General features: G+C 37.7%; 1 protein-coding gene across 4 annotated transcripts in view; it reads left to right on the top strand.

Moving 5' to 3' along the window:
- Positions 1-12681, top strand: part of CLCN3 (chloride voltage-gated channel 3) — a 60006-nt gene that overhangs the window by 30485 nt on the left and 16840 nt on the right. For all 4 annotated transcript variants that reach the window (XM_083862034.1, XM_083862036.1, XM_083862037.1 and 1 more), the window contains 5 exons: positions 5866-6023; positions 7010-7109; positions 8674-8861; positions 9494-9616; positions 10930-11136. In XM_083862034.1, coding sequence (XP_083718160.1) covers positions 5866-6023; positions 7010-7109; positions 8674-8861; positions 9494-9616; positions 10930-11136 — 776 coding nt within the window. The remainder of the gene's footprint in view (positions 1-5865; positions 6024-7009; positions 7110-8673; positions 8862-9493; positions 9617-10929; positions 11137-12681) is intronic.

The following is a 12681-nucleotide window of genomic DNA, read 5'->3' as shown; positions in this document are numbered from 1 at the left end:
GAGTTGGGGAGGATTTTTGAACAGTTATGCAAATAATCGGGAGCAGCATGTATGTTGTAAAACCCCTTTCTTGTGTGAAATAAATCAGCTATAAATTTACTGGGTATTTTTCTTTAAAAAGCACACCTGTCAGCAGCTGCATGTGTTCCAGGGTTACTTTCAAATTTGAAAGAAGTTGCCTGAGTTGCAAAAAGACGAAGCAGTATGGGATTACTGCTGCAGGAGGTGAGGCAGCCCTTAAAAATACTGTGCATAGCCTCAAGATGGCTGTGTGTAATCTACATAAATCAGCCTTCTGTCATGTTTATCATAGTTCCAACATCAATCAAGATTGAATACTGCTTGTATGAGGCACATCTATAAAATATGAAAGAAGAAGATATAGTCCTAGACTTGATGAGGGACAAAAGGCAGGGAGGAATCCTGATATAAAGAACAGCTTCTGTGAGTATAGCAAAATATTAGTTCTGTAATTTTTTTCCTAGTGGTTCTATCAGGAGAAACTAGCTAGGCAAAGCAGGAAGCTGGACCAGTATTGGGACCCAACAGCCACTGAGTATAACTTCATGTTCAAAGAGAAAGGCAGGAGAGCAGTATGGTAAGGACTGTTCATTTTTTCTCAGACATAGTATCAGCTGAAGGGACTTTGGATTATATGTTTTACATTCTCATTAAAATAAAATAAAAAAAATAATAAAAAAAAAAAAAGAAAAAAAAAAAAAAAAGAAAAAAAATCCTTCGCTTCTTCAGATATAAAAGCTTTTTTATAGTATTGGAATCCACTTTTCTTATTCTGGTTTCATTTGTGTAGCATTTTTCTTGCACTTAATTCTCATCAGGTGTCCCAAAGTATAGTGTTTTACTGCTAACCTTAATGCTTATTACAATTCTTTCTTTTAGTGTTGTGCAATGTATTTTTTTTTAACAACTTCAGTTGAAACAGTTCTTCACAATACCAGAGCTGATTGCTGAGAAAGGATTGTGCTCAAGGCTTGGAATTACATGCATGGAAGGATAACAAAAGTCAGCTGCCTTTCTAGAAGGCAGTCCATTCAGGATTTACTGTAACTGAATCCCCCAGAAGAGTTTCCTTTTTCTGAAGAAGCATGTTGGTTTTATTATCTAGAAGCTTACTGTCTATAAGCTTGAAGTCTGTGATTGCAGCAGCTCACAGGAGTTATGTGTTGAGATCCAGGACAGCCAGCACAGCTTCACCAGGGTTCATGCCTGACCAGCCTAGTGGCCTTCTATGACAGAGGGAGTCCATCAGTGAAAAAGGGAAGGGTTACAGATATCGTTTATCTGGACTTATGCAAAGCCTTTGACATGGTCCCCCACAAGAGCTCTCTTTCTAAACTGGACAGAGATGGATTTTATGAACAGGCCATTGGATGGATAAGAAATTGCTCGGATGGTCACATCCAGAAGGTAGGGGTCAATGGCTCAAGAGTCTTGATGGAGATAAGTGACAAGTGGAATCCCTCAGGGGTCCGTATTGAGACTGGTGTTATTTACTGTCTTCATTAATGACACAGATGAAGGGATTGAGTGCATACTTGACAAATCTGTAGATGACACCAAGCTGAGTGGTGCTGTTGACACTCCTGAAGGATGGGATACCATCCAGAAGGACCTGGACAAGCTCCAGCCCATGGGAATCTCATGAGGTTTAACAAGACCTCAAGGGGGTGTGGTGGATTAGAAGCTGGACATGACCCAGCTGTGTGCACTTTCAGCCAGGAAAGCCAAATGTGCACTTGCATCCAAAGCAGGAGACAGAGGAGATTCTCCCATCTACCCCACTCTGGTGAGACCCCACCTGCAGTGCTGCATCCAGCTCTGGGTCCCCAGGGTAGGAAGGACACTGACCTGTGGGAGCAAATCCAGCAGAGGGATACCAAGATGATCACAGAGCTGGAGCACTAGAGCTGTGAGGAAAGGCTGAGAGGTTTGTTCAGCCTGGAGAAGATTTTGAGGTGGTCTTATTTTTGCCTTCTAGTACCTGAAAGGAGCCTACAAGAAGGATGGAGAAAGAAAGACTATTTACAAGAGTGTGTAGTGACAGGACAAGGGAGAATGGCTTCAAATGAAGAAGAGGTTTAGATTAGATATTGGAAGAAATTGTTTACTGTGATGGTGATGAGGCACTGGAACAGGTTGCCCAGATGAGCTGTAGATGCCCCATGCTTGAAAGTGTTCAGGGCCAGGTTGGATGGGACTTTGAGCAACCTGTCTAGTGAAAGATGTCCTTGCCCAAGAACTAGATGATCTTTAAGGTCCCTTCCAGCCTAAACTATTCTGTGATTTTGCCTTATTTTTGTCAAGTGTGGAAAGACTGTATTTGCTTAGTAAGGATTCTTATGAGTTGTACTAAGCCTCTGAGAGGATCATTATACTACTGTTTCCTTCTCTCCGAGGACATGGGTTAGTTTGGAATAGCAGTAATAGTAAAAGTTCTGCATGCCACTTCTACCATTAGTTTCCAGTCTCATAAAAACTTAAGCAAACTCATGTGTAACAAAAATGCTTTACTTTCTTTACAGCTCCAGAATGGCTTAAGTGGCCTCATATGAACATCAGAAATTTTTTCTTAATGTAGCTGGAGGCTATGCCTATACATCTTGTATGCTAAGTGCTTGTGGTTTTTAAGACTAAAACTGCTCCTATTTTGATGAAAAGCATATAGCCTGAGAAAGCGTCTTGAAACTTGAGGACTTGGGGAAGAGGGAGAGGAAGGAAGGGGAAATACTTCCGAAGGTTTGCTAAGTGCTACAATTTATCTGTGTAATGATGATTTCCTGCCTGGTGGTTGGAATGTTGTGATGAAATACTTGTATTCTGGTGAAGGTTTTAACATTGCATTGAAAATACGTTTAATGACATTTGGAACTGGGAGTAAATAGTGAAATTTGTGTGTTTATGCTGATGGGAATCATTATCTTCATAGCTGGAAGGAGCATCTTGCTGTATGAAATGCTAGAGAAGGAAGGGTAGAAAGGGAAGCAAAAGCTTGGAAAAGTGTTGAGTCTTAGTAAAAGGTATATTTCTTTAAAATCTCCTTTAGAATAGTTGTATGCTACATAGGTCATAATACTAGCAGGAAAATGTCATCTCAGACTTCTGTATCTTAGATACAGAGCATGAGATTTTGTAGAATTGTCCCCTTCATGGTCTTCTAAGGATGCCTTTCTACCACAGTGCTGCCTGTTTTCTCATTGGTACAAGATTACAGCTATTCAGGCTATTCAGCTATTACATCAGGCACTCATGGAAGCTCTGGATTCAACAAAACCTTCTCTTCAGCTTCACATCTTCTTCTGCGTCTCTTCCCCATCATACAATAATCATTTATATTCCAGTCTTTGGTGTGCCAGCGACTGTTGGCAAAGTAGGGACCTGCCATAGTTTCAGTGGGATTTTTACTGTCTCTAGACCATGACCATCCTTTGTAGTCTACTCCAAGTTCTGCTGTGGGTCAGGTGCAAGTAATATAGTGCCATCTCTGATGATGGCATCTCTGATGAGCCCCTGGAGAGAATTCCAATTTAGCACCTTGTGATATGCATAAAATAATCTGTTACTGTTTGTGATACATTTATAACTCTCAACTTTCCTTTGTCTTCTGTGGCATAGGATTGCATGCTCCTTTGTAGTTTGATATTGCTTCATCTACAGCAGGGCATAGAACCAACTCCTCTAGAGCAAAGACAAGCTTTTGCCCAACCCTACTCATTCAGGTTCAGGAAACTGTGATCCCATTGTACCTTTGTAGAAGATTAATAATTAAGCTGTGGGTGAGGTTAATTTATGTCCCTTGCTTTGCCAAAGGAAGCTGATTTCTTGTAAGTATATTTTAATAATATATTCTGTTACTGTCTTAATTTTGAGAGCTAAACTAATTATTAAACTGTGAATTTTGTTATTCTCTCTTCCACAAGATCACCTTGCCCTTTCAGCTAGCCAGACATGTATCTTAGACTTCTAGTTGGGAGAATTGAAAATGGCAAGAGAATTGAATCCCATATCCTAAAGCAAGGTTTTCACAATCACCTCTATTAGCAAATCTGATTTAAATTGTTGTTGTTAGCCTTTTATTAATGGAAGCATAGGTAATGCTTCTTTACATCTGCCTTAAGAGAGGAGACTAACTGCAGCTTCGGGAAGAGATTTACAGGGCTTAGCTATGGGAAGTAGATGAGGGGGAATTTAGTATGGCATAGACTGGGGAAAAAAGTATTAAGCTAAAGATGGCAGCCAGGGTCACCTAAAAGAATAGTATTGGTATTACTGGGGAGTTGTCTGCTACATTTGCCTTGTCTTCTGTACTTTTCTTTTAATCTTCATAGAATTTGTAATAGTAGTTGTTTGTGGATCTTGAAAATTTTAGGTTGCATTTTGTCTTAATATGAATCTTGTATTATTTTCTTGTTTTGTCTTTCTCCACTAAGCAAATGTCCCAATAAACAATGTGTTATATAGTAGGCATCAACATGACCTCTTAAGCAATAGACGACTTAGGCACCACTTGGGTTAGAGTGTCACACTGCTTCTAGATCTTAGAATTCACATTTGTAAAGGGAAAAGGCACATTTTACTTAGGTATAAATCTAATTGTGAGTTGTGAGAAATTGGGCTGGTGAACTCAGCATTTGTTACATTTGGAAGTTTACAGGTAGATCCTTTGACAAGCTTTTTGTTTGTTAGTTTTGGTTTTTTGGTTAGTTGAAAATTTCTGCTGACAATACCCAGAAGCTCAATTAAAGAAGCCTGGGCTAAAAAAAACAAAACAAAACAAAACAAAAAACACCCAAAACCCAAACCCAGCTTAAAAAAAAAAACCAAACAAAACACCTGTCTAAACGTCCCAGTGTCAATCTAGTGAAATGAGTTCTGGTGTTTGTCTGAACTGATAGACATCTTGGTCAACTTGAGCCTACATCTTTATGAATAGAGATTACTGTGGTGTGCTGTATACTGTTTGGCATATTATTTTGTTCTTAGTCAAACAATTGAGAACTAAGAAAAAAAAGCCAATATATTACAGAATTTATGACATTTGAAAGCTTAAAAAAAGTAAAACTTCCTTATATCACTTTTGAAAATGGAAAAATTCTCAGTACCCTTCTTGCTCTTCTTATTCTGATCAGTGCAGTAAAATACTTGTTGGGCTGTTGCTGTGCAAGCTGCTTGTGAAGAAACTGGCTAGTGATGACAAATTAGTAGAAGATATTTTCTTTATACAGTTTTCCAATTTTTCATGACCGAGGACTGTTCTGTGATTTACCTGAAAAAAAAAACAAAACGACAAAACAACAAAATATGAGTATTTGTTGCTTTTTAGCTGCACTTAGAATCTTTTAATAATGTATTTTAGGTTTGGTTTAGATGTGTAGGAGAGATTGGTAATCAATAGAATGTATATTTAGAAATAACTGGTAACATATGAAGGTACTGTGAACTTCCTAGCTAATCATCTTTGCTTTGTTTTTGTACAAACAGATTTTCCTTTGGTAGTTCTTAAACTGAAATAAACTTCAAGTTAAATGTGTGTCAAAGCTGCTCTTTTTTTCCACTTGCTTCTATTGAACTTTTTCTGGAGTCTGTACAGAAAACAGAACAATAATTTGACTAGGACATTCCTGTTTAACCAATGGAAACACAAAGTCACTAATATACAAATTTAACTTACAGCTGAATGACAGTAAAAAGGAGTGGCCTGCAATATTGAGAGACCTGAATGACGGTACAACATGCATATTGTGGAAAGTGTCTTAATTAGTTGCTCAGAAATTTTTGTGCTATGAACATAATTTGAATACTTCATTTATTTCAGAATTAATTGATTCCTATGTTTCTCTGCTGTAGGAACTCATTATACAATGACAAATGGTGGAAATATCAACAGTTCAACCCATTTACTGGACCTTCTGGATGAGCCAATTCCTGGAGTAGGAACATACGATGACTTCCATACCATCGACTGGGTCCGAGAGAAGTGCAAGGACAGAGAAAGGCATAGACGGGTACATGAGATAAATAACTGTACTCCTTTGGTTGGATGTTGGAGCTAAGGTCTGGTTTAGTAATGCATACAAATAGATGCATGTCCTTTACATTTGGACATAGTTACATCAGCTAGAACTACTTGAATACTGTTTAAAAAGCACTGCTTAGTTCAATACCTGCAGTCTTGAAGCATTATTATTATTTGGAAAGGAAGCAGTAATTTAATAGAGTGGGAATAGGTCCCATTTTTATAGTACTGCATTTTTTGCATGTTAGTTCATTTAAGGCTATTTCCCACTGTAAATGTATTTGAAATAGTACAATAGTGGTTTTGGTGGTACTTGTACAGAAAAGTGAAGTGTGATGTATATTGCTTTTAAACTGACACAAGTGTGTCTGTGCCACTGCAGCTAAGTGCACAGAGTAAATAGGGATAAAATAAGAATAGCAACTTTTTCAGTGCAATAACTTCAGATGCCATTACTAATAGTTGTCTAGAAGTACTATAAGGTAGTTATCCAATTTTTTTGTTTTATTTTACTTTTATGTGTTTTTTAGTCTAAAGATAAAGATGTTTATATTTGAAGTAGAATTTTTGGTATTTGAGTCATATGAAATAGCTTATTATTAGTATGCTAACAGTTTAATTAAGGTTCAAAAATATTTAATCTATAAGAGGGAAATAATGTTGCAATTCATGTTTTTAGGTGTGTGCCATAGAAAATATTCAATTATCCTAAAATTGTATTTCCTGGATTTTAGTTCTTTAAATAAAGCAAGTATATGTTTCTCTGTCAGTTGCTTGATGTCTGAATAACTAAGCTGATTTATCTATCTAAATACAAGATTTATCTATCTAAATACAAGCAGAACACTTGTGGTTTCAAGAGAGGGTTTATTTGCCTGCAGCTTTCATCATGCAATTTGTATGTCATACTTCCTTTTTTTAGTTTTTCATATTACAGAAATACATACAACTCTACATACCAATTTCTCTTTGCAGATTAACAGCAAGAAGAAAGAATCAGCATGGGAGATGACAAAAAGTTTGTACGATGCATGGTCAGGATGGTTGGTAGTCACATTAACTGGTTTGGCTTCAGGTAAATGAAAACACAAAGGATTCTTTTCTTATATTTGTCAGCAAGTATAGTTACTGTGTTTTACCTTTGTTCTCTACCAACCCAACTAAGAGCTGCTTCAGTCTAGTACAACAATTCCATAAGGGAAGAAAAAAGTTTACTATCTTGATTTACAGGCTTCACCATTTTGAGGTAAAAGTTTACTGATGGAATGGGAACCAAAATCCTCACTGAATTTAGAGAGTTTCTCAAGTGTTTTTGCATTTCCACCTACTAATCTATCAATGTTCTTTAATCCTGTGATTGAGATTTATGTTTCCCTTTTTGCAAAGTTTTGGTTTTTACCTGTTGGATTTCTTCTGAAAATGATTGTAAAAGTAGCTCTGGTATATGTGTAGTTTTGGTGAGCACACTTCCTTGTAAAGCATGTGTGTATGGACTAGTGAATTCTAGCTATATGTTTATGTCATACCTTTACAGAGGTTCTTCCACAGAAAATACTGACTTTAACAGGTAGAGTTCGTTGACCTGTACTTCACTTCTCTCTTTCCTTCTTAACGTATTTTAGAATGAATTTTGCAACTAATACCATCCAATAGTTTGTGGCCCAGCCACCAGGCAGTGCTGCTGCTTTTTCTGTTAGTATAAAACCTGCAGGAAGGAGAGGTCACAAGCTTTGTGCCCAGTTTTTTTAAAAAAAGGATTTCAAACAGACATTTTAGTTTAAATGTTAGGAAAATTAGTTGTGAAGTAAGGCCATACCTATTATAAACCATAGTAACAGTATAATTACTACTTAGGTATATACATAATCACTTTTACAAATCGCATATAATTATTATATTTGCAGAGTTTGTAGCATGTTTATATACTTCTGGATGCACAAACCAGGAGTGTATAATTACTGGAAATTGTTTCTGATAATTTCAGTGGGAACATGCAGTATAGCGTTCTCAACCCCCTAAGCTGCTGTTTATTAAAATTCCTTAATTCTGTTTCTGAGCAACAGAGTGAACAAATTCTGGTCTTGAACACTGGTGGGTTTTTTGGTCTCAGATGCCTTCTCTTGTATGTCTAGTGGATCTTAAATGATACACCTTTGAGTTTAGTCACAAGGAGATCTTATGTTTATGTGTTTTAATAATTTGGATACTGCTTTGACTTGCCAACACACAGGCTAGAATCCTTTTCCATCTTTTAGACAGGTGAATCCCATCTCTTTCCAGCAGGCTTGGTGCCATATAAAATGGTACATCACAAAAAAGTAACAGTTCTCTTTTTATTCTTAACTCTTTGGTTTCTGTGGGCTGTTGGAGAGCTGTGGTATGGACAAGAAAAAAGCAAGAAAAAAAAATCTCATTCAATTTGGGAAATAGAAAAGATACTTAATTCTTCAGCAAATATTAGTCTTACCATAATGAAAACAGGATACAATCCTGAAAATCAGTAGTATATTAAATATCTATTTAATTAAATTTTCTGTATTCACAATTTACATCAATTAATACAAGCACATTGCTTCATTTTAGCTGTGTGTGTTATTTCTGTTTACCAGAACATTAATACAAAACTGTTTCCACAACAGGGGCATTGGCAGGATTAATTGACATAGCTGCTGACTGGATGACTGACTTAAAGGAAGGCATTTGCCTGAGTGCTTTGTGGTTTAACCATGAGCAGTGTTGTTGGGGTTCAAATGAGACCACATTTGAAGAGAGAGATAAATGTCCGCAGTGGAAAACATGGGCAGAACTAATAATTGGGCAAGCAGAAGTGAGTATTCTTTGATGGTTTTGTTCAACAGCTTGACTGAATAGGGAAAGAAAACAATGGTCTTAGGGTTAGGATTCTAAACATGAATTTGGGTTGTACTGTCTGTGCCATTTTTCTGCATTTGAATTGATTAATAGATTACAGTGCAATAAATGTGTATTTCATGAACTGCAAGGGACCTTGGAGTACTGCAAATGTAAAGAAGTTATGAGAACATAGAACTGTTAATAACACAAAAATTTGATCATAGCTGTATGTAAATTAAATCCATTTATGGTGTTCTCTGATAACTAAGAATAGATTTGTTTCATTTTTTCTACCACATTTTTTTAATTACTCAATATTCACTAGATTTTAGCAGCTATTAGCTATTAAAAAAAACCTGTTCTATATTTGTTTTTTATTTTTAACATGAAGTGTTAGAATGCTTTCTATCTTTTATAACCCAGTCTGTGCTAATGTGTAGGTGTCATGACTTTATGCTTTCCAAACAAAACTCTCTCAGCAGTAATTATCGTGCTTCAAAATGTGCGTATAAATGTACTTGCAGCAAGAGTACTTCTGGATTATTTCAAGTAGTGATTTTGCTCTTGTGTCAAATCTATTTTCTGACTTTCTGTTTTTGCTTTTAGGGCCCAGGTTCATACATAATGAACTACATAATGTACATTTTCTGGGCATTGAGCTTTGCCTTCTTAGCAGTTTCTCTGGTGAAGGTATTTGCTCCCTACGCCTGTGGCTCAGGGATACCTGAGGTGAGGTCTGACTGAATGAATATATGTGTAATATAAGTGTTTCATATTAATGTGTAGATTATTGCTGCCTTAGTGGGTCAGGGGGAAGGTAAGAGGAAGCACCCTGTGTCTTTGAAGAAATATATTAATACAAGCATTCAAATTGAAAATTTGTAATTGTGCTAATTGTTTCTGAGAAAATAACCCAAATTTTACAAAAACCTTCTGGGTTAGTATATTTTACTTCTGTCAGGACCACTTTTTAAGGAAGCACTTGGATTAGTATACTTCTGAAGAATGATTTCCACATCTCCCGTAATTCACACCCTCCCCAATGGTGATAAGAGAGCAGTGATTTGTTGACACAATATGGGTCATTTGATAGAGCAATCAATCTTTTGTTGGAATGGCTTTAGTTGCCTTAACTAGCACAAACCAGTGGACAGTCACAATGTGAAATGTGTAATATCCTCAAAAACTCACTGTTTACAATTGCTGTCTTCTACTGTGCACAGAATGGGAGAGAAAAATCCAAAGTCAGATTGGTTCTGGTCAGTCTCGCTTCTTCAGTTATTCTGTAAATGTTTTTTTTTAATCCACCTCTGTTTAAGCCTGGAGTAGTTCTGTGCCATTATTCCAGAAGAAATTTCATCTTAAATTGGTTGTCAAATCTAGCTGTCTTTACTTTCTAGACACAGCTGCCCAGTGTTTTGTGTGCATCCTATTTATGGACATGTTGTCCTATAGTACCTGTATATTATTTACTCTATATGGGCATATTTTCCAGGCTAATAATACAACATTGTTAAGTAATATTTTCGGCAAGTGGCACATTTTTGTGGTGGAGATAGGTTGATCTTTTCCATCTTTATGTGAAGAAATCTGCTGTTGATTTTTATGTACTGATGGTAAACATGAAAACAAGTATTCATGCTATTGGTGCAAGTTAGGATATTGCTACAATAGATGACTTTGAGTATGATTTTTGCAGGTTTACTTTTCCTTTGGAAATTTTCTGCCTTTCACTCAATAATTTACATAATAAACTAATGAATCCAGTCTTAGAAGCTGCTGCAGATTAAATTTCTACTAAATGTAATTGATAATTTAGTTAGTTGTTTGGCATTATCCAGTGTTTTAGAGTAAGTTGCAAATGGAAAGCTGGCAAGCAGATAGACTCAGTGTGGTAATCTGAATGATATGTGTTTTAAAGTATGACAGAGCTAGTCATTTGAAAAGGCTGACTTTGAAGTTCTGCAGCTAAAATAAAAGGAAGAATTATTTTCTGAAAATTGAAGAATGCAGTAACAGCTACAGTTTTTTATTTCTTCCAGATAAAAACTATTTTGAGCGGCTTCATCATCAGAGGTTACTTGGGGAAGTGGACTTTGATGATAAAAACAATTACTTTAGTCTTGGCTGTTGCATCAGGTTTGAGTTTAGGAAAAGAGGGTCCTTTGGTACATGTTGCCTGCTGCTGTGGGAATATTTTTTCCTACCTCTTTCCAAAATACAGTACAAATGAAGCTAAAAAAAGAGAGGTAAGTTCCTGAAAAAGCATTTCTAGAATGTATTGAATATTGGTGCATTTACACTGATTTGTTTAAAAGATGGTATTTGTTCTCTTGGACAATGTTTAGTGGTTATCGATAGTTATTTCTTATGTTAAAAGCAATGTATTATCCCCAGCATTCTCACAGGTAAATAATTTCCATGGCAGAGTCAGTTTGTATTTCTTCACTTCAGAGACCATTTGATTTTATTTAAATTCTTTCTGTGCTTATCTCTGCATTTTGGTAATTGATGAGTGTCTTCAGTTATGAGGACAGCAGAGTGTTCTGAACCCATGTAAAAAGTACTCCTGGTGACAACAGTGTTTTCTGCCTTGTTTTAGTTCACTGTTGTTAATGAGAGTGTGGTGAGTTAGACTTGGTGCTGGCCAAGCAGTTCTGTCATCCCTCTGTGTTGGCAGGACAGCAGGAGAGAGTAAGATGAAAAGCTCAGAGGTCAAGATGAGGACTGGGAGATTCCTTACCAGTTGCCATTACAGGCCAAACAGACTAGACTTGAGGAAAGTTACTCGACTGCCCATAGTAGAGTAGAGAGAAAGGAAAACAAAAGTAAATGTATCTTGCCCCCACTGTCCCTGCTTAAAAGTCTCAGCTTCGCTCCTAACTCTTCTATCCCAAAGTGGCACCAGGGGATACTTTGTCTCTGCTGCTCTTTCCTCTTGAAACTCTTTCTCTGCTCCAACCTGGGGCCCCACCCATGGGAAAAGTCCTTTGCAAACATCTTCAGCATGGGTCCTTTCCACAGGGTACAGCCATTCAGGACTGCCCCAGCCTGGATCACCCACAGGCTGCAGTGCTTGCAAGAAACCTGCTCCTGCTTGGGCTCCTTTTCACAGGCAATGGCTCTTGCCAGGAGCTTACTCTGGCATCAGCTGCAGGGTGAAGATCTGCTCTGCCATGTCCTCTGTGGGCTGCCAGGAAACAACCTGTGTCACCATAGGCTTTGCCATGAGCTGCAGGGCAATCTCTGCTCCAGCCTCCTCTCCAAGCCAGTTCTCAGACACTCTTTCCATCCTTGTCACCAGCTTCATTTCCCTGCCCTGGATGCAACCAAGAACTTGGACATTCTTGACATGGGAGGCCCAGAACTGCACAGAACACTCAGGATGAGGCCCCCCAAGGCTGTCCCTCTGTTGGTTGTCTGCTTGTGCTGTGATACTCCCCAGGATGGAGTTTTGCTTTCTGGGTTCTGGGGGCACACCCTGCTGACCCACACTGAGCTGCTGCTGACCAGCACCCCCAGATCCCTCTTGGCAGGGCTGCTCTCCAGCCACTCCTCTCCCAATTTAGACTTGGGCTTGGTGTGCAGCACTCAGACTCATTAGACTTGATCCCATTAATCACTGGTCAGTGCCTCAATCTATCTAGATCCTTCTGCAAGGCCTCCTGTCACTCAAGAGAGTTGTTGGCATGTCCCAGTTTGGTATCACCAGCAAACTTAGCTTATAGCTATAGTGAGATTCTGTTGTTCATGTTTAAAACATGAACTGCAACAAACCCCTCACCTTTATTCTT

The sequence above is a fragment of the Zosterops lateralis genome (genome assembly GCF_965231275.1).
Source record: "Zosterops lateralis genome assembly, chromosome: 5".
Classification (NCBI taxonomy): domain Eukaryota; kingdom Metazoa; phylum Chordata; class Aves; order Passeriformes; family Zosteropidae; genus Zosterops; species Zosterops lateralis.
Note: the sequence above shows the minus strand (reverse complement) of the source record. Positions and strands in the feature narration are given on the sequence as shown.